The sequence below is a fragment of the Lactuca virosa genome, chromosome 1 (genome assembly GCF_052849685.1).
Source record: "Lactuca virosa cultivar CGN04683 chromosome 1, Lactuca_virosa_CGN04683_v6, whole genome shotgun sequence".
NCBI classification, from domain to species: domain Eukaryota; kingdom Viridiplantae; phylum Streptophyta; class Magnoliopsida; order Asterales; family Asteraceae; genus Lactuca; species Lactuca virosa.
The window spans coordinates 239,399,359-239,421,243 of record NC_136426.1 but is presented as its reverse complement, the minus strand read 5'-3'; the positions used below and the strand labels follow the sequence as shown (position 1 = coordinate 239,421,243).

The 21,885-nt window shown below is 34.0% G+C and overlaps 1 protein-coding gene and 1 long non-coding RNA gene across 6 annotated transcripts; one reads left to right on the top strand and one right to left on the bottom strand.

The window, feature by feature from the left end:
* Positions 1-3,906: 3,906 nt before the first annotated feature.
* On the bottom strand, positions 3,907-6,796 carry LOC145165526 (heat shock factor-binding protein-like). Of its 2 annotated transcripts, none has more exons than XM_079084268.1 (6): positions 6,562-6,796; positions 5,447-5,543; positions 4,777-4,830; positions 4,487-4,510; positions 4,365-4,407; positions 3,907-4,260 (listed from the first exon to the last, which is right to left on the bottom strand). In XM_079084268.1, the coding sequence occupies exons 2-6, from the start codon at positions 5,447-5,449 to the stop codon at positions 4,136-4,138; spliced, it is 249 nt and encodes an 82-aa protein (XP_078940394.1). In that variant the 5' UTR covers positions 5,450-5,543; positions 6,562-6,796; the 3' UTR covers positions 3,907-4,135. The 2 variants fall into 2 exon arrangements, with proteins under 2 accessions (XP_078940394.1, XP_078940385.1); XM_079084259.1 differs by having other exon boundaries at positions 5,447-5,564; positions 6,562-6,697.
* Positions 6,797-16,946: 10,150 nt separating this feature from the next.
* On the top strand, positions 16,947-20,441 carry LOC145165510 (uncharacterized). Of its 4 annotated transcripts, none has more exons than XR_013740099.1 (12): positions 16,947-17,088; positions 17,217-17,696; positions 17,804-17,976; positions 18,192-18,277; positions 18,522-18,640; positions 18,727-18,760; positions 18,827-18,996; positions 19,425-19,569; positions 19,655-19,701; positions 19,783-19,829; positions 19,929-19,967; positions 20,077-20,441. It is a non-coding gene; the product is annotated as an uncharacterized LOC145165510 (long non-coding RNA). The 4 variants fall into 4 exon arrangements; XR_013740094.1 differs by having other exon boundaries at positions 16,949-17,088; positions 18,125-18,277; XR_013740097.1 differs by lacking the exon at positions 19,783-19,829 and having other exon boundaries at positions 16,949-17,088; positions 18,125-18,277.
* Positions 20,442-21,885: the final 1,444 nt, after the last annotated feature.

Genomic DNA, 21,885 nt, shown 5'->3' with positions numbered 1-21,885 from the left:
CACACATCTAGATGGCGACACCGGTGCCAGCTTGGATTCCACCGGAACTCCTTTGTCTGAACATTAGATTTCCTCGGAAATCCTTCCACGTCTCGAGATCCCATCGGAACTCCTTCCACATCACGATATCTAGCTGAAAAACTTGTAGATTTGAAGGAGGAAATTGTAGATCTAGCGTTAAAAATCATAGATCTGGAGCCGGATCTCGTAGATATGCAGAAAATAGTGTGTGGAAGCAATGACGATGGATGTTAAGACATGAAGGGGGTGGTAATGACGTGACATCGGCGGTAGGAGGAAGATATTCTGATCAGAATATGAGAAAACACACCATATCGGTGATACTAGCGGTGGTGGGGACATCGTCACTGGTGGTGATGGTGGTGAAGTCGTCGTCACCGGTGGTGGCGATGGTGCAACAACCGATGATAGTGACGGTGTTCATCATATTGGTGGTTGGAGGATATAAATGAAGGTTTTTTCTCTAAATGTTAAAAGGGAAGAAGTTGAAGTTAATAGATCTGAGGTAATGGTTCTTATTATTTTTTGGTTCTCATTTGATCTTTCTCTCTCTCTCCCTCTCTCTCTCTCTCTCTATATATATATATATATATATATATATATATATATATATATATATATATATATATATATATATATATATATATATATATATATATATATATATAGAGAGAGAGAGAGAGAGAGAGTGGTATATATATATATATATATATATAGAGAGAGAGAGAGGGTGGTATGTTCAAATGAGAACATTTATTTAATTTGAGAACATTTGAGAACAATTTTAAAAAAAGACGGAAGGCATCATTCAAGTTTTAATGAAATCTAACATAACAATTCTCTGTGATTGCTTTTCACTCACAAAACAAGCGACACCCCACTCTGATCCTCCCCTCCGCCCAACACTGACTCCTTCCGCTATGTCCTTCCGCCAGTGACCCCACCTTGTGTTTTTCTTCATCATACGCTCTTTCAGATTATTGATACTTGTCCAGAAATCCAATACTCAAACTCGTCAATCTAATCCTTCTGAAGGTTCTCTCTCTCTCTCTCTATATATATATATATATATATATATATATATATATATATATATATATATATATATATATAACTAGTTATATCGACAAAATGAGCATTGATTTTAATTATCAACTATTTGGATCGATTACGAGCTGATGATGTTGTATTTTGATACAATTAGTTCATATTCGTATCTTCTGCTACTTGTCATTTAACATGATTCAACGTCTTATTCTTTGTTGATACTAAATCCAAAATGTTAAGCTTAGATTGAATAACAATAATTAGTATCTAGATTTCAAAAATCAAGCTGAATAAATCTCCCCCCTTCTCTCTCACAGTTGCACTCGATATTGATACTCCTGAAAAGCAAAGTAAATGATTTTGTTGTTTGATCTACAGATTGTGTAACTTTGATTCAAGATTTATGGGCCCATCAGTGGCTTGATTGAATTTCATTTAAAGTTTATGACTAATGAACATATAATATTAGATTGGACACATTCGTAGGTTTTAGATGTTATAACAGGCATAATGATGCCATGTTTGGGCGTGCCCAGTTGAAAGCCCTTGACTCCATTCATCCAATCATGGCTAAGAGGTAAACCTTTATTTATGGCACAAATCTAAACAGACATATTCCTTATTACTACATTTAAACATAATTCATCATGTTTAACCTCATACGAAGTATTTTACTATAATTAACTTATATTCCCCCCCCCCCCCCCTCTCTTTGTTGTGTATCTTGAAAAATAATTACAGGATGAATGGGGGTGCAATTACACATGATGAGACTACATGAAGCAACTGGGACTATGCACTATAGGTGTTCGACATATTGCCAAATCCAATCATGTTCTTCAACATGAAGCATCTTAAATCGTTTAACAGATTTTGAAGCTACATAGGAAGAGAACTAAAAGTGCCCCTCAAAATTAAGTCATTTATCAAGGTGTACTAACTGCACCACTTGAAGATGCAGATGCATTTGAACTTTGAAGCATTTGTACGAATTATCAACTTTGACCTCTTTTCCTTCTTAAGTGTTTCTACTCAACTAGAAGTGGCGATGGCCATATGGTGATAATCATCTACTAGTGGTTTTGTATACAAGCATTACACGCAAGGAGATAATAAGCAATAAATGACATGGAAAAATCATAGGGACTTGATTTGATACTTAATTATTAGTATTTAATTAATTTAATTACCATATATATGGATAATTATTAGGTGACTAGATAATTATCTTCTTGGTTTTATATCCTTCCCTATAAATAAAAAGAGGTCTTTGGACGAATTATTATGATATGTTTTACTCAAAACCCTAGGAAAAATTCGGCCCTACCTCTTCATACCTGAAACCCTCAAAATCGCGATGCCACATCGTGGTGGCTTCATTGCCACAACGTGGTATCTAAAGTTCCAGCATATTCGGATTTTTGAGCCTTCGTTTATGGTGTTCGTTGCATGGGTAGTTGCTAGATGTTGTTGATCTGAGTGTCATGGGTGCGACTGCGCAAGAGGAGTTCTACGTTGGACTCTTAGCTCTCGTCAATCAATCAAAGATCTACGAGGTTTTCTACTACTACAAAAGGTATGAATTCTCGCATATTATCAGTTGTATTAGGTAGGTTGTTCATAGATCCGATTTTTCGGGCCTATTGAGGATCAAAAGTTATTGCTTCCCCTGTCCCTTTAATGTTGTTTAAGGATCCTCAAAACCAATGTTTTAAAAACCGGTTTTTTAGTTAAACCAGTATGGTGACCGGTTCCTGGTTTAACCGATTCGACCGTCGGGTCAACCGATTTCTATAATTTTCATCTTTTTTCCTATTTTCCTACACATACATACATGCATAAATCAAGAATTTGACGTTGACAAGTTCAAACATTAAAAATACATATAAAAACAAGTTGTAAATTAATCCAAATGCATTAAAATAAAACATAACCATAAATTTTACATCAATCTACATACATAAAAAAGAAAATCATAATACCGAAATAAAATATAGTTTGAGATAAGTACATACGCATCAAAAAACTTCATAATATTTGTCATATGTTTTTATTTATAAAAATCTAAATATATATGAAAAGACCATTAAAGTTTATTATGCAAAATGGTTTTTTTCAATGTGTTTTTATTCAATTTAATCGGTTCAACCGGTTTAATTTAACCGTTCAACCGAGTTTTTGTAAAAACCGGATGGTTCGTTCCGGTTCAAAAATAGGCATAAAACTGGTGATAGTTAAACCGCTCCCTTCCCCGGTTCCCGATCCAACCGGCCGGTTCAAACTGGTTCTTAAAACATTGCTCAAAACCTATCACTTTTGTTGGTGCGTTTTTTTTTTTTTTTTTGGCACGGTGTTCTAAGTTGTTATCTTAGATAAGGAGTATGTAATACCTATGAGATTATTATACCAAACTTGTGACATAAGGTTATATTTTAATAAACTACAAAGTCGAGGAACATCACTTTTTTTTAAATATTTTTCTTACTTCTTAAGCAAAGGTGAGGAGCACCAAACTATATTCCAAAATATTTGACTAGCAAAAATATAAAAAGGTAACTAAAAAGAAAAATAAAAATGGAGTACCTTTATTTTGAACTTCAAAAGATCATTGATATAAAACGGTCAACTTCAAAAGATCATTGATATAAAACGGTCAAATGATATGCACAAGTTTATGGGCACTAGCTGCATGGACAACACACTAAACATGTTACCAATATCATACCAAATTAATAAATGTATACTTTATAATCATTATATATATATATATATATATATATATATATATATATATATATATATATATATATATATAATATATGATATGATAAATTCAAATAATGAAAAGGGTATTCTTAATCAAACATCCTAAAACAACAACATAACCGAATTAGAATATCCAGCAAGAATCCGTTGAGTGTCCAAAAAGAAAAACAAAAACATAGTAGATATTATCACCATTGTTACTCAACGTAATTTCTAAACACGTTATGTGATAAAGAAGGAAAAAAAAAAAGACAAAAGTTAAGCACAAAAAAGTAGATGTGGATTTTGGAACATGTTTTTATTATGCAGCAGAACCATCCTTCTTTGAAGGTGATGGAGGAGGTTGAGTGCCCTCAGCTCCCATCTCTGCCCTAAGATCATTAATACTCTGCTCCAACTCGCTTATCCTTTCACCCATCTCATCGAGTACATTGTTGTTAAGGTCATCATTCAAAATCCATCTATCTTGTATGACAAAAAAATATGTGGATACAAAATTCATAAGAAACAATATCGAAAAAAAAGGATATTCTTTGAAACAATAGAGTCGGACATTGTTTGGAATCTGGTTTGCTGCAAAGACAACACTCGTCAGTAGAAAGTAGGATGTAATTGTACTAAACATGCAACCAAAGTGCCATTTACAGCTTACCATTTGCGTGAGAAGGTTTTGAACCTGCGAAAACAAGGGTATTACAGTTAGTTATTCGGAAATGGAAGTCGTATGGGCTAAATAAATGAGGAGTAATAACTTTTAAGCAACAAGTGATACTTTATTGATAACAAAAATGAACATTCAAGAGCATTTTGTCAAAGCAAAAACAACAAGATCTAAATTAAAATGGAGACCATATGTAGGTTTCAAGTGTTCTATAACCATTAATGGAATATTGCAAAGATATTAACCTTACAAAATAAAAACTACACGTCCAAGGAACTTACAAACTGTGTCATGTCAGCAGTATTTTGCTTGCCATCTCCCGAATCTTTTGCATCCTACAAACAAAAGCAGTTCAACCATTTGTATAGTGGGGAAATTGTTTCAAAAATACATGATTCACAACTATCAATGTAATTTTTACTTGTAACACAATGACAGGGTAAATTAAAAACTTTCTTGGGTCAGAAAATGAGACAATCTGATATGAAACGTCGTGACATCTGACAGTCGTATCAATTATCACCATAAAAGGGCGCCAAAATATCTCTTAAGCTACAGGTCTATAACAACACATACTTTAGATTCAGAAACAAGGAAAACCGTTGCTTTCGAGGTAGATATGTAATATCTTATATTAAACATCTATGGAGGAAACAAAATTTGGATTTATTTATGCATATCAACTTTAAAATCTGACACGCATACATCAAAGACAATTAACCGTAAAGAAAACAAGGATCGTTATGAAATTATACTAGTATTGCCAAAATTTAAATGGAAAATTCATGATTCTCCTACAATTTCATTTAAATCAACAATTTTCCCTAATTTAGAGAACCTTATTAATGTTGCAGTGATCACATATACATTACTGATATATGAAAACCTAATCATAATAGAAGAATCGATTAGTGAAGATTGGCGGAGAGACATAGAGAAGGTTCTACATACCATTTTTCAAGCGAATGTGAATCAATTCCAGCACTTTGTGGCTCCTTACTCTCACTACGGAGGTTGTACAATTATGTTCCCCTGATCGCCCGTTAAGCTTTTGTTTGAAATTTCAACACTAATTAGAAATAAATAGCAAAAAATCAATTATGCACAAATTTTTTTCAGCCACTTTAATCTTTTTTGGTGCGGTTTTGTGGTGCTATTTAGAAACCGAGCACCATTAAATCATTTTTTACCTGTTGTAATTTTTTTTCTATTTTTCTATTTTTCATTTTTTGGTGTAATTTATGATCTATTTTACAACTTTTAAAGCTTGAAGACACACAAATTCTAATTTTTCACATGGATCAAGTCAAATTAAATCCACGCCATTCATTCCAAAATCATCTAATGGTTAAGATGCATCAAAGAGATCCCACCTTAAGCTTGCAGGGTTTTTCCTTGAAACCCTAATCCTTTTCTCTCAAGCCACCTTCCTACAACTTTGTCTCTCTGGGGTGTTTCACAATTCTGCTTCAATTTTTCGTTATACAGTTTACAAGTTCAGTGAATGTTGTTGTCTTCTTATTTGTAACATCTTTTATACTCTTATTTCACCTTGTTACACCCATTTACCAATACACTTTTATACCCATCATTTGACATTAGTTCATTACCTTATTCACCACTCATACTAATTGTTTAGACCAAATACATATATACTTCTCATACTTATATATCATCATACTTTTACTAAGCATTTGTTATAATTTTAGCATCTTTTAGTAAGCTTACATATAGCCTACACTTGTATACTTCTTGGGTGAATTTTAGGCACATAAGTGACTTACAGAACATTTTATTCAGCTTTAAGTTGTGGTTTCAGGACAGAAAACACAAGGGGTATTGCGGTCTTTTTTATGGCTATTCAAGCTAGAACTCACAGGTAATCTTCAAACAATTTAACCAAGCATTACAAAAGGTCTTAAGGGTTGTTTTGAGGACTTTAATAGCAGCCATAAAACATCATTTTGACAGCAATATCTCAAAAAAGGATTTTGCCGGGTCTTTTAGCCTCTAATACGGGCATGATTTTAGGGCAGAAAAACGAGTTGAACAGCTCAAGAATATACCTGGAATGTGACCTGGGATCAGCCCTAAACAAGCCAAATCGGATTCCCCTTCTTCCTCTCTTCTCTTCGCGGTTTTCCTTCTTCCTTCCTCGTCTTTCCTTCGTTTTTCCTTCTTTCTGTCGCACCAATATTCTCCTGCTCTTTTCTGATTTCGACCAAGTAGCAGCCCTATGGAAGAAGCCTTCTGCGATTTATGTGAGCCACAAGAGGAAACGGACGAGAGAAAAAGAAGGCCGATCACTCCATTCCCTTGTATGGGAGTTATTGGTTTTTGTTTTACAATTTCACCCCTCTACTTCCATCTTTGTACTCCAGCTCAATCCTAATTTCCTGTCGTAGTTAGTTAACTTTTACTTAAATCGATCTATCTTTCACTTTGGTCCCCTATACGTATCATTTATTTGCAAGATAACAATAACAATTAAATCATTTAATTTTTTTTTAATAACTATTATCGTTATTAGTTTTTTTTAAGTCTAATTTCATCACAAATAAAACTATATTCACCTGTCGAGAGACGCAGTTGTCACAAACATAGTTCACACGGATCGTCATTTAGGCATTTTGTCTCCTCGTCTTTAATCTTTTTCGGTGAGGTTTTTGAGCCTTTAATCTTTTTTGGTGCATTTTTTTTCTTTTTAGTGCGGTTTTGATATTTTTCTTTATTTGTGCGGCTTTTTTTTTCATTTTTTGGTTTGATCTGTGAACTTTTTTGGTGCGGTTTTTTGAGCCTTTAATCCTTTTTTATGCGGTTTTGTTGGTGAGGTTTTTTTTAGAGCGGTTTTTGATCTTTTTTCTTTTTTGGTACGTTTTTTTTTCATTTTTACTATTTGTGTGTTTTTCTAACCTTTTTGGTGCGGTTTTTGAACCACTTTGTGTCCTACATTTAAGACAAGGACTTAAAAGGACAAATGTGTCATTAATTTGGTTACATTATGTCAAGGAAATGAATATAGATTCCATTGAAATAAGAAAACATATTATATATATATATATATATATATATATATATATATATATATATATAGGGCTAGGTTATAATGTGGATGACATCTATTGTGTGGATGTAAGGACAATTCTGGACCAATGGATGCAAAAAAATACATGGTTATCATCTGAGGGTCTATGATATTCAATAAAGTGACTTGTACCATATAATCTCACAAAATTCATTGTAAGGGTATTGCAGTCAATTAAACATTATTTGAAAAAGGAAATTGTAGATTTTAAAGGATAATTAATTATCTTAATTTTAAATTCTATTTATTTAAAATTATTTCAATTTCAATGCTTACGTTTTTTTTAATCATAACCAATTTTATTCTGTCAGAATAACATTCTATTAAAATGAAATTATCATTCTCCAAGAATAAGTAAAATAACATAGCATTGGAATGTGAAAATGTTAACGTAAAAATATATTATTGCAGAATCTGTTTACACTTTTATGAAAAAGAATTTAAAATACAAATACAAACTGAAATACATAATAAGTATAAAAATCTAAAAAACTTTGTTGAAATTCTTGAAAAAATGCTTTTATGTTTGTTTCCAACATGTATATAATCTAGCACCAAAACAAAGCTTCATTTTCTTAATAATACTTTGTCATTGACCTGCAAAAAAAAAAAGATGCATTCTGTAAGAATTAATGTAAAAAATTTTAAGTTGTAATTACAAAGAAACAACACAAACAGTAAAAGAATCAAACTATATATTTTTTGTGAGAATTCTAAATTCAGTGCATTCTAAAAGAATAAAACTATAAATTCTGATAGAATATAATAGACATTAAAAATTGTAATTTATTCTTAAGTACATAATACAACCATTTTGATAGAATGTATTAGATATTGAACATTTCTATGTCACTTTGATCAAAATAAGACTATAATATCATATGCAATACCCAATGGACCAAAATACAAAACAAATGACAATATTCTTTTCTCTAATTAAACAAAGTAGCACTAAACCATGACATATATAAGAGATTCTATAAGAATGATGTAGAACTTTTTTAAAGGGTAAACAAAAAAACATAAAAAAAAAGCAGTAAAAGAATCAATTTATACATTCTTCATGGCCATTTTAGATTTAGTGCATTCTAAGAGATTGAAACTATAAATTATTTTATATCCACATTACAATCATTAATTAGGTAGACAACTAACATTCAAATAAATATTTTGAATAAGAATGTAACCGAAATAATGTTTGCTTTGATTTGTTGTTGGGAATCGATCATTTTGAACATGGAATCACACGTATCCCTAACTTTGAAACTTTTACATGCAATGCAGTAACTTCCAAAATCAAACAAACCAAAATGGGTAACAAAATTTGATTATAGGTGTTGTTTTTTTTTCTGAGGCAAAATGTCTGCAGTCTGCGGACCACATCTGTAGACCTCTGCAGTAGAAGAGGCTGACCAAACGTCTGCAGTCTGAAAAAAGAAGACTGTTTGTTTTTTAACATCCGCGGGCTACTAAAATAAACTGAAATCTAAATAAAGTGATTTTTTTAAACTTCAAAGTCATTTTTTAATATTTTTATGACTTTGTTATAAATAATTAACGAATCTAGATCAACTTTTATGTATTATTGTATAAAAAATAAAAATAAAAATGGTATGAATTAACGTATATATTTGATAAAAACCAACAACTTTGGTTGCAAAGTTATAACTAAACATTACAATTAGTGATCGAAGAATTTGATACATAAATAGATGGAAATAAACTTTGATTTTTTCAATTATATCCATTAAAAACGTACCATAAATATTTTCTCGAGAAATTGACGATATTGTATTAAATAATGTTTTACAAAATTTGGCAAAAAAATATAAGAATATATTATGATTTTTTTTCATATTTATATAAACAACTTCAACGACTATTATATTGTAATAAATCTTTATTTATAAATTTTTCAAAAATATCATGTTTGTATCGTCGAACGTTTTTTTTATGTTTTGTGATTTTTTTTTCAAATTGTTTATCATTAATAAAGTTGGAAAAAATATAAATTAAAGAAAAAAACTTAAAAAAAATAAAGATATATATGTTTTTTTAGGCTAGAAGATGTCTGAAGATGTTAGAAGACTCTGGTCCACATCTGCGCCAAGAAGAGGGCGCGCAGACATTTTTAGGTCTGCAGTCTTCAAAAAAAACAAACAGTCTGCGAAGGCTAATGTCTGCGCGTGGTCTGCGCGGCGCAGACAGAAGAGGTCACGCAGATCTGCAGACAAAAAAACAAACACTACCTTAATGCTATTAATCAATTATCAATTTATTAAGGTAATTCAAAAAACAAACTCATAAATTTGGGTGGCAATATAGTGAGAGAAAAAAGGGTGATTCTCTGCTTGCTATCACTCAATGAAATGTTTTTCAAATAGTCACATTCAATATGATATGAATGTTTATTCCAGTAAATCATCGAATCAATGTAAAACAACAAAGAAACATAATCACAAATGACGAACAACCAATCATTATTACATTAATCAGATTTTTATATATTAAATAATAAAATTCGACAATCATGTGACAAAACTGAAAATACGATCGAAACACAAACCTATTTTTGCCGACTTCCAAGAATCCGATCCACCGTAATTGATACAACATGAGGAGACTCGTAGTCGGAATTGGGAAATAATACGACATCGATTGCTATGAGGAACTGACTTCCACGATGCAGTAGACTAACAATCAAACAGAAATCTGAAAGACCTCAACATTTTGACCTGATTCCCTTAGTATTAATGTGAAAAATCAAGTACCGGTTCTTCAATTTAGAAGAAAACTAATTAAGAAATTTTCAAAATTAGGGATTTCAGTAAAAACAAAAGTTAACAATTGGGGAGATGCGGTTTTTTCTTACTTGGTTGAATCAGAAAACGCAAGCACTGGAGATGAAGATATCCTCTCTATCTTTTCGATTTCCAGATGGGTTCTGAAGGTAGATATGTTGCGAATATGGTGGAAGCGATCCCTATAATTTTGTTGTTGGTTGATTGAATGCACCTAGTAAATAATCGAAGAAGGTCGTTGATGCGATGATTATTATGGTGGTTCCTTCTTTCTATCATAATCGAGACGGAGACGAGATGTAGGAGATGACCAATGAAGAGGGTAAGAGGGGGTTGGATGATGACGGTGGTGATGCTTGTGAAATATGCATCAGAGTGGGATTAATGGGATTTTAAGGGTAACTAACCCATTATTTTAGGGATTTTCCATATATATCTGCGTTTACTTTTAGATACTAATTTATATACATATTAAAGTTGGACAATGCTAAGGAATAGTGTCCTCGTGCTAATTTGCGCGGGAATCGGAAGTAAACTTGATGGTTAGTTTGGCAGAAATGACCCTTTTGTTTATGCTGTTCTGTCATCTTCTGGCTTTCTTCTGTCCTTTTTTTCTGGGGGTCGTTTTGATCATTTTTGAACTTCTATCTGCAGTCACCGCTTCTGTGACCCAATCATATTAGGATCAGTGTCAACAGGGTCACTCCCTTGATTTCATCGTGTTATCCTTCCATACTTTCAATTACCCTTCCGTTCTCACTTTTCGTATCCACCATTTCTCGCTTCTTCTTCACCACCGATCCAGACTGACCCGTTTTTCTACTTGCTCCGGGTATGTTTTTCCCTGCTTCCGTTCTGACCTCCACCGCCTCCTCTCACTTCTGTTGTCGTGCTTTGGAATTCCGGTACCCATCTACACCGCCTCACAGTAGTCGGTTGACCGACGAAGTAGTGAGGCGGAGGAGAGGGAGGGTAGGTGCCCTGTCTCTAACACCGGTGGCCATGTTACCACCGCTCCCCTCTTCTGTAATTTCTTATCGGCCCAGTTGATTCAGAAAGAAAGAAATAGAGGTTTTATTTAATTGTGTTTTTAGGTGACCGCCTCAAATTGAGTAATTTTGTTGTTTAAGATTGTGTGTGTTTTGAAGGACTAGAAAAGAACGTCCAAGCAGGAAGAAACAGCAACGCACACCGGCGCTGATTCAGGTTCGTCGGATCATGAATCCGACTTCCAAAATTGCAGGTTCGATTCGTTTAATTTTTCTTTAATAACCGAAGTCACCTGAATCGAGTTGGTAGAGACAATCTCTAGACGATGACGGTTAGTGTGGAAAAGTTGCCTCCAAAATTAGCAAGTGGCAAATAGTTCAGGGGTTATTTCAGTAACTTATCATTTACTATTCATAGTTTGACTATGAATAGTAATATATATGTGAATTTGAATAATTGGACGGCACATTTTGGACGCCTACAATTTGACTATGAATAGTAATGTAATGTTTGAACGGCGAACTTTTTGGTCAAATGTTAGGCGCCTAACATTACCTAACATTGCCTACAATTGGACACACAAAGTTGGACGGCATTTTTTCCTTTCATATGATATTCTTTTTGGCTATAAATAGCCTGAGCCAGAGAGATTTAATATAATCATCCAAGTATATATAAAAAAGCATTACATATATATACTGATACACCACCGTGTATTTTAGCTCTCCCACTCTATTTTGTAATCTCTTTCATAATCCCTGTAAACACTGCAAATTATAGTGAATTGTTTCTCGGCTTCCTCCGCCCGTGGTTTTTTTCCCGATTTGGGTTTCCACGTAAATTCTTGTGTCTCTATTCTATTTATTTTATTTGTATTACGTTGTGATTATTACGCTTTGATAATTTTTGATCCCATTCCGCATTGAGCTAATATTATTTAAGTCAATTTGGATCCGTCTTATTTTACAACAATTGGTATCAGAGCATACGGGTTGTGATATTAGCTCGTTGGGATCATTTTATCAAGTAATTAATCATGTCTTCGGTAAAATACGATATTCCACTACTGGATCGTAACACCCGATTTCCGTTGTGGCAAGTAAAGATGAGAGATATTCTCATTCAGATGGATTTACACAAGGCGTTCTTGGGTTTCAATATGATGCCCGATACATGGACCGAAGAAGAAAAGGAGATGAAAGATCTGAAGGCTTTATCCCAGATTCGTTTGCACTTGTCAAACGATGTTTTGCAAGATGTTCTAAAAGAAACGTCAGCGGCTTCTTTATGGCTAAAGTTGGAGCAACTGTTGATGACCAAGAGCTTACCAAACAAGTTGCATTTGAAGCAACGGTTGTTCAATCTCAAGATGATTGAAGGAGGCTCTTTAGCTGAACATATATCCACATTTAAAGAGTTAGTAAATAACTTAAGAGAATATGGATGTTCAGTATGAAGATGAAGACTTGGCTCTATTCTTACTATCGTCGTTGCCAGAATCCTATAGCCATTTTCGTGATACTATTATCTATAGCCGTGACACTCTAGTTTTAGATGAAGTCTATACAGCTTTGGATTCCAAAGAGAAGATGAAGCATATTACTGGTGGTGGTTCAAGTGATGCTAAAGCCGAAGGTTTGAATGCCAGAGGAAGAACAACAGAGAGAAGTAGAACTTCTCAATCTTCCAACAGAACCAGATCCAAGTCAAAAGGTAAACGAAAGTTTTGCAACTATTGTCACAAGAAGGGACATGTGCTTGAAGAATGCTTCAAGTTGAAGAATAAAGAAAAAGAGAAGACGGCAGCAAATGGCAAACAAGCTAGCACTTCGGGTGAAGCCGATGTAGCTGAGGTTGAAGGTATTGGAGAACTTTTGACAGTTTATTCAGATAAACTGGATTCCACTGGTGATTGGATACTCGACTCTGGTTGTACTTTTCATATGTGTCACAACAAAAGTTGGTTTTACACATTTGAAAAGGTTAACCAGGGCTATGTGTTGATGGGTAACAATACTACATGTCCAGTTCTTGGACATGGTTGAGTCAGGATCCGTATGTTTGACGGAGTTATTCGAACCATGGGGGATGTTAGATATGTTTCTGACCTCAGAAGAAACTTGTTATCTCTCAGTTCCTTTGACAAAAAGGGATACGAGTTTGCTGGTAAAGGTGGAGTTCTCAGGGTATTCAAAGACGGTTCCGACAAACTGAGAGCCAAACGAAAAACCTCAGATCTTTACTTTCTTGACGGGCAAACAATTTCGAGTGATGTTGTTGTTGTTTCAAAGTCTCTTTCTGATCCAGATCAATCCCGTCTTTGGCACCTTCGACTCGGCCATATGAGTTTTCAAGGCATGTTAGAATTGAGTCGAAGAGGTTTACTTGGTCAACAAAAGATTGTTGATTTGGATTTCTGTGAAGACTGTGTATATGGCAAGGCAAAACGAGTAAGGTTTGCAAGTGGTATCCATACAACGAAAGGACCACTTGATTATGTTCACTCGGATTTGTGGGGTCCGACTCGAGTTGCTTCAAAAGGTGGAGCTATTTATATGCTCACTATTATTGATGATTTCTCCAGGAAGGTGTGGTCTTTCTTCTTAAAACATAAAGGAGACGTTTTCTCTACCTTCAGAAATTGGAAAGTTCAGGTTGAAAAGCAATCAGGTCTGGTGTTAAAGTATCTTCGTACGGATAATGGACTTGAGTTTTGCTCAGAAGAGTTTAATGTCTATTGTCAAAAGGAAGGCATTACTCGACATCGCACAGTAGTCCATTCACCTCAACAAAATGGTGTAGCTGAAAGGATGAATCGCACCATTATGGAGAAGGTCCGGTGTATGCTTTCTAATTCCAAATTGCCAAAGTCTTTTTGGGCGGAGGCTGCTTCGACTGCTTGCTATGTTATCAACCGATCACCGTCACGAGCAATCGAGAAGAAAACTCTGTTTGAGTTATGGTCCGGTAAACCTGCCAATTATTCAGATTTAAAACCATTCGGATGTCCAGCGTATGCACGAGTTGACAATGGGAAGCTAGAACCAAGAGCAATCAAATGCGTTTTTCTTGGGTACAATCAAGGTGTAAAGGGTTACAAGTTATGGAGCTTTGATTTGAAGAAAATTATCATCTCAAGAGATGTTACTTTTGATGAGTCTGCTATAATTCAACCAGTTGCTAACTCTTCTAAAAGAACAGATGCATCAGATGTATCATCCGAAGCAAATAAAGAGAATGCTCAAATGGAGGTGGAGCTTCCTACTTCACCTACCACTAATCAGAGTACAAATCAGCATCAAGATTCTTCTTCGTCGGATGAGCATGTTGTTGGTGAAGATTCAACACCTTCACAACCACAAGCTACTACTCCAAGCATTGCAAGAGATAGACCGAGAAGACAGATTATTCCTCCGAAGAGGTATGCTGAATCTGATTTGGTTGCCTATGCTTTTATTGTTGCTGATAATATTGAGTCCGCAACGGAGCCTGCGAATTATGACGAGGCTATCAAATCTGAAGACTCAAATGATTGGATGTTCACTATGCAAAATGAGATGGAATCCTTGCAGCGAAACAATACTTGGAATTTAGTTCCTATTTCGAAAGGGAAGAGACCAGTTAAATGCAAGTGGGTCTACAAGCTCAAGGAACCTGTCAACCCAAATGATAAACCAAGATACAAAGCTCGGTTAGTAGCTAAAGGCTACAGTCAGATTCCTGGTATTAATTACACTGACATTTATTCCCCAGTTGTCAAACATACTTCCATTCGTGTATTGTTGGGGTTGGTTGCTTCTAATGATTTTGAGTTAGAACAACTTGATGTCACTACAACTTTCCTAAATGGTGAGCTTGAGGAAGAGATTTTTATGCAACAACCTGAAGGTTTTGTAGTTCCTGGAAAGGAGAACTACGTATGCAAGTTGAACAAATCTCTTTATGGCCTCAAGCAGTCTCCTAGACAATGGTACAAGAGGTTCGATTCTTTCATGACCAGTCACAAATTCAGCAGGTGCACCTATGATAGCTGCGTTTATTTCAAGAAAGGTGACAATGGTTCAAAGATCTTCTTACTCTTGTACGTGGATGACATGTTGATTGCAGCGAAAGATATGAAGGAGATTCAGAAGTTAAAAGACCAGTTGAAAGCTGAATTTGAAATGAAGGACTTAGGAGCTGCCAAAAAGATTTTAGGTATGGAAATTATTCGTGACAGGAAGTCTAGGATCTTGCATCTTTCTCAGAAAAGTTATATTGAGAAAGTCCTAAGACGCTTCAGTATGCACGAAGCAAAGTCTGTCAACACACCTTTTGCAGCTCATTTCAAGCTATCATCCGCTTTGAGTCCTACTAATGAGACTGATATGGCTTACATGGCACGTGTTCCATACTCTAATGCTGTTGGATCTTTGATGTATGCTATGATCTGCACGTGCCCTGATTTGGCTTATGCTGTTAGCATGGTTAGTAGATACATGGCGAACCCGGGGAAAGAACACTGGAAAGCAGTACAGTGGATTTTTCGTTATTTACGCGGTAAATCTTCTATGTGTTTACGTTTTGGTAAATCTAACACTGGGGTGTTCGGATATGTTGATTCAGATTATGGCAAAGATTTGGATAAACGAAGATCAATTACAGGGTATGTGTTTACTCTAAATGGTTGTGCTGTTAGTTGGAAAGCCCAGTTACAGTCTACAGTTGCCCTGTCTTCTACCGAGGCAGAGTACATGGCGATTACAGAAGCAGTTAAGGAAGATATCTGGTTGAAGGGGTTATTTGGAGAACTCGATGATAGAATAAAGGTGACCACAGTTTTCTGTGACAACCAAAGTGCTATCTTCTTGAGTAAAGATCAAATGTTTCATGACCGAACAAAGCATATTGATATTCGTTATCATTTTGTGCGGGATATCATTGAAAAAGGTGATTGTGTTGTGGACAAGATTCATACAGATTATAATCCCGCTGATATGTTCACTAAAAGTCTTCCTATAGCCAAGTTCAAATTATGTTTGGACATGGTGGGTGTTTCTGATCGCAGTTGAGCCTGAAGGCTCGTGGTGGAGGAAGTATTATTTATTTTTTCGGAAACAATTTTTTCTCTATATAAAATTTGCAGGTTCTTATGGAAGTTTTAGAGTTTGGTGAGCTATAGGTTTTGACTAATCGTAAAGCATGACTTGCTTAATTTTGATGTCAAGGTGGAGATTATGGAAAAGTTGCCTCCAAAATTAGCAAGTGGCAAATAGTTCAGGGGTTATTTCAGTAACTTATCATTTACTATTCATAGTTTGACTATGAATAGTAATATATATGTGAATTTGAATAATTGGACGGCACATTTTGGACGCCTACAATTTGACTATGAATAGTAATGTAATGTTTGAACGACGAACTTTTTGGTCAAATGTTAGGCGCCTAACATTACCTAACATTGCCTACAATTGGACGCACAAAGTTGAACGACATTTTTTCCTTTCATATGATATTCTTTTTGGCTATAAATAGCCTGAGCCAGAGAGATTTAATATAATCATCCAAGTATATATAAAAAAGCATTACATATATATACTGATACACCATCGTGTATTTTAGCTCTCCCACTCTATTTTGTAATCTCTTTCATAATCCCTGTAAACACTGCAAATTATAGTGAATTGTTTCTCGGCTTCCTCCGCCCGTGGTTTTTTTTTCCCGATTTGGGTTTCCACGTAAATTTCTGTGTCTCTATTCTATTTATTTTATTCGTATTACGTTGTGATTATTACGCTTGGATAATTTTTGATCCCATTCCGCATTGAACTAATATTATTTAATTCAATTTGTTATTTTACAACAGTTAGCAACTACAATTGTCAGTTTATCGTAGAGGAATCGAGAACTCAGAACCACTGTGAGTTCCATCTGTGGCATTCGATGTAGGTGAAAAGCAGTAGTTCATCCCATGCTTCAAACCGGTTGCCAATCTCAGTCGATAATCTCAAACGTTGAATTTGATTGACTATTTTTTGTCTTTTTTTCGTCACTTCCGTCTTCCCCAAAGTCTCCAACACCGGCGACGAAGGCGGTCGGTATGGATGACTCATAATATCACCTTGCTTCCCATGAACGTCAGTAGTCTATTGATTTCAATTTTCGGGGTTTATGGATTCAAATACCCGCTTCAATTCACGAATGTTTCATAGATGTCGATGCTTTTTCTGTTTCTTTTGTCAAGATTGGACGTTTGGTTAGGAGGCGGAATTGAGTGGTCCGGTACTCTGCTGTGTCGGTTAGGAGTTGCTACTCGATTTCTCGAATTTTCGATGTTTATATCCAGGTTTGATATTCGTTCATTTTTTTCTAGGGTTTATGTTTGTAGTCTGATCGACGTATATGAAGCTAATATTTAATGATCTTTTTTAGCAATTTTTGTTTGATTTGTAGGTTTTGTTCCACACAAGTTACCAATTTACTGTCAAATTTGTCTCGAAATTGAGTGTTATCTCGACTTCTGCCAACCTCTTCCAATGGGTGTACATCTTTTATGTCCAACCACCGACATATGAAATTGAAGAATAGAGGAGATCGATTGAGAGGGAGATATTTCAAGTAGACAGGTAAATCACTTATTAGCTAAATTTTCCTTTATAAATGGTCAGACATAAAGCTATTTGTGTATTCAAAAGTTTTTAATTTATTGTTTATATAATTGTTTCAGTTTCTTAGGGCTTTAAAAGACCTAAGGTTTCTATGTTTACATTTCAGTTGAAAAGTTGAAAAGACCTAAGGTTTCTATGATTATAATATTTATAAAAGTTGAAAAGCATCACAGAAAATTTTCAAATGCATAGGCGGTGGGGAAGACGGCATGGCAGTTGCACCAAATGAGTTCATAGGCAGCAACATACAAAACGAAAGGTGTTTTTTTTGTTCCTTTTGCTAGAACGTAATAACGTATGGGTTTATAGATTTGACTAAGGCACTGAACATGGTTAATTTCTTTTCCTATATTTGATCAATAAGTTTTTGACAAAAGATTGATTGCATCATTCAAGACAGTCTTTCTGTTAATGATGATGATGTTAGTTTTGAATATTCTCGGTTTAATTTCTCATATACTAAATTTATGATTTAACCTTTTTGATGATGTTGTTTATTTCAGAATGGTTTTCTGCTCTTGCACAGTGACTTAATTTCTGGAAATTCTACTACTGAGTCGACTCAACCGGGTTAAGTTATTTGCCGTTCTGCCAGTGGTATAAAGTTGCTAACAGCCTAACAGTATGTTTCATGGAACTGTCATCTCTTAATATGACATTTTACATACATGATAATTTCGCTAATTAGGCATTTGTCTTGGTCTGCAGCTACTTTTTGAGTCAAGTGAAGAAAACGGGTCAGGTGAGTAGTTGTAACCTGTAACTTCAAATAAATATTTGTTAACTGAATCAATGTTTGGTGTCTCAGTGAGAGGTATTGGTTTGATTCCTGGGGTGGTTGGACGTTTTGATTCTGTGAATGGTTGTAGAGTGCCTCATATTGGCTGGAATGCTTTGCAAATTTAAAAAGATTCACTTATTTTAGATGATATTGCAAGCCGACATGTATACTTTGTTCATTCTTATCGTGCTGTATCGGTATGTTTTTTTTTTTTTTTTATAACCAAATACCAATTATACCCCTGACCTTGGTTTTATACAACACAACAGTCTGAAGAAAATAAAGATTGGGTTTCGTCCACCTGCAACTATGGAATTGTGCTGTTTCTGATAATATTTTTTTTTCTTTCTAACATTATTATACTTATTTTATGCATAGATTAGGTAAGATGCTTCAGGGTTAATTTACAAAAAACGATTTTAATTATATTTTTCGTTTCCATTTTGTGTTTGTCATTGAAAACAAACCATTTATTAAGCTGTATACAATCTACGTGAAAGAGATAGGCCAAGTGGTAAAAGAGAGCAACAATGTTTAGTATGCTACTATTATTTGTAAATACATCTAGCTACATAATCTTTTATGGTTTGTGGAGATAAATGATTTGTATTTTTTTTGTGAGCAGATACAAGAATTTTGAGAGATTGCATCGCCGGCTAAAGGGCATTCCAAACTATACTTTACATTTGCCTCCTAAAAGGATATTTTCATCAAGTAAAGAAGATACATTTGTTCATCAACGTCGCATGTAGCTTGACAAACATTTACAAGTATGGCTCTTACTTATTATACTATGTTTCTCATGCATAAAGGTATTGAATGGATTTTGTTGTGTATATGAACTTTTATCAATAGCTAATGTTGCAAGCAATATGAAGTACTTCTTCAGTATTTCATCTAAGGTACCTATCTCTCTTTATCTCTACATTTTCTACAATTTATTTTTTTATTTTTTATTTTTTTATTTTTTGTCATCACTGTAGAATTATTCATTTGGAAAATGTTTTTTCTGTAAAGAAAACCTTAGCAGGTGTGTCCTTTTTGTTTTCACATGTTATAATACCATAATGTTTCTTTTTTACTTTATGGGCTTTTGACAAATTTCCACTTATTTGATATTTTTTTTTAGAGTGAAGTTATTTTCTCGGTTAAACTCAAGGACCAAAATGTAAGTAACTCAAATTTCTATGTTTCCAACAACTTTAATGTTCATGGAATATATCTGTTTTTAATGGAATGAAAATCGATGTTGATAAGTTGAAGTCTTACATGTATAGGTGATGGATATGGCTTCGTTGACCATGAACTAAGTAATGTTGACCCTGAAGTTAGTGCAATAATATACAATGAAAAGCAACGTTAGCTTAGAAGCTTGGAGCTTACTGCATCAGGAAACTTCACATCCAGAGTTGTTATGGAAGTAGTTGGTTCTTGCCTTACAAACAAATGCCAAGAATATGCTCTTCATACAAAATGGATACTTTATAATTTTTTTTTTTTATATTTGATCACAAAAAATACCAAAACAGGTGAGGGTATAACACCAAATGACCACATGTAAAACATATATCACACAATGGCTACCTATTTTTGCGAATATGCTTTAGATGTTATATATGAGTAAGTTGTCGGTTATTTGAAACTTGTGTATTTTCATTTCGGGTATTCGGTGGAGGATTAAGTTAGAGATCAAAGGTGCAACAAAATTAAATTGTAATGATTTTTCAAGTTTTTTTAAAAAAAAAAAAAAAACCAAACGCACAAATAAACCCAAACTACAGGGACAGTTCGTGTAATTTACTTTTTATATTATTATTTGTCTATTCTTGTCCTTTTTCTTGAATAAAAACATAAAAAAAAATGGTGTATTTCAGTTTAAATTACTATTGTCTATCCCATATTCCCGTGTGACAATAAAGAGATCGCAAGAAGTTTTTAAAATTTTCTCTATATTTTTATAAATATAATGAAAAAAAAAACTTATAAAAAGATGCATGACTTAAGTATCTTTAAATGAAAAACTTAAAGTCGGTATTTACATTGTGACTCTTATAACTATGTTAGTTTTTCCAATGCTATAGTCATTAGAAACACCCCAATTACGTATCTTTACAAAAGCCACTTTTACTATATGTGAAAAATGTCTATTTTTAACATATTTCTACATTGATCGTATAAGTATGATATTTATAAAACTACATCATAAAGATTATAATACATGTTTTAGAAAATATATTTTTTAATATATTTCTAAGTCAACTACAAATAATATTTCTAGTTTTTTGGATTTATATGTTATAGTAGGGATGAGATTTAAAACTGTAAAACCGGACCCGAAACCGAAACCGTTAGACCGGAATATATAGAACTGGCTCCGGTTCCGGGTTTAAAGAATGACTTTATCCGGGTTTCAGGTAATTCGAGTTTGGGTCCATCGGGTCCGGGTAAACCGGGTTTAAGAACCAAAACGGGTGTTAGGAACCAGACCACTTTTAGGGGCCAGAACCAGTTTCTGTGAAAAGTTTAAAATATGCATATCTCATTCGTTTCAAGTTGGATTGACATGCGGTTTTTTCCAACACGTAGCTTAGAGTTTATACATGATTTTACACTATAAATTTATCATTTTTAGTTTTATATTCATTGACTTACAGTCCCCCAAAGTCGAGATATCAAAGTTGAAAGTTTTAGTTTTTCAACGTTTTTATATTCTGTGAAAATTTTAAAACATGCATTTCTAATTCGTTAGAAGTCGGATTAACATGCGATTTTTTTCCAAATTGTAGTTTAGAGTTTGTACATGAGTTTAGACTAAAATTTTGTCATTTTTGGTTAATTCAATGACTTACAGTCCTACGAAGTCGGGATATCAAAGCTGAAAATTTTCAACTTTTAGCTCTTTGTTTTTGTACCTCGTATTCTTTGAAAATGTTAAAACATGCATATCTCATTCGTTTAAAGTCGGATTGACATGCGGTTTTTTTCCAAATTGTAGTTTAGACTATAATTTTGTCATTTTTGGTTTAATATTCAATGATTTACAGTCCTACGAAGTCAGAATATCAAAGCTAAAAATTTTCAACTTT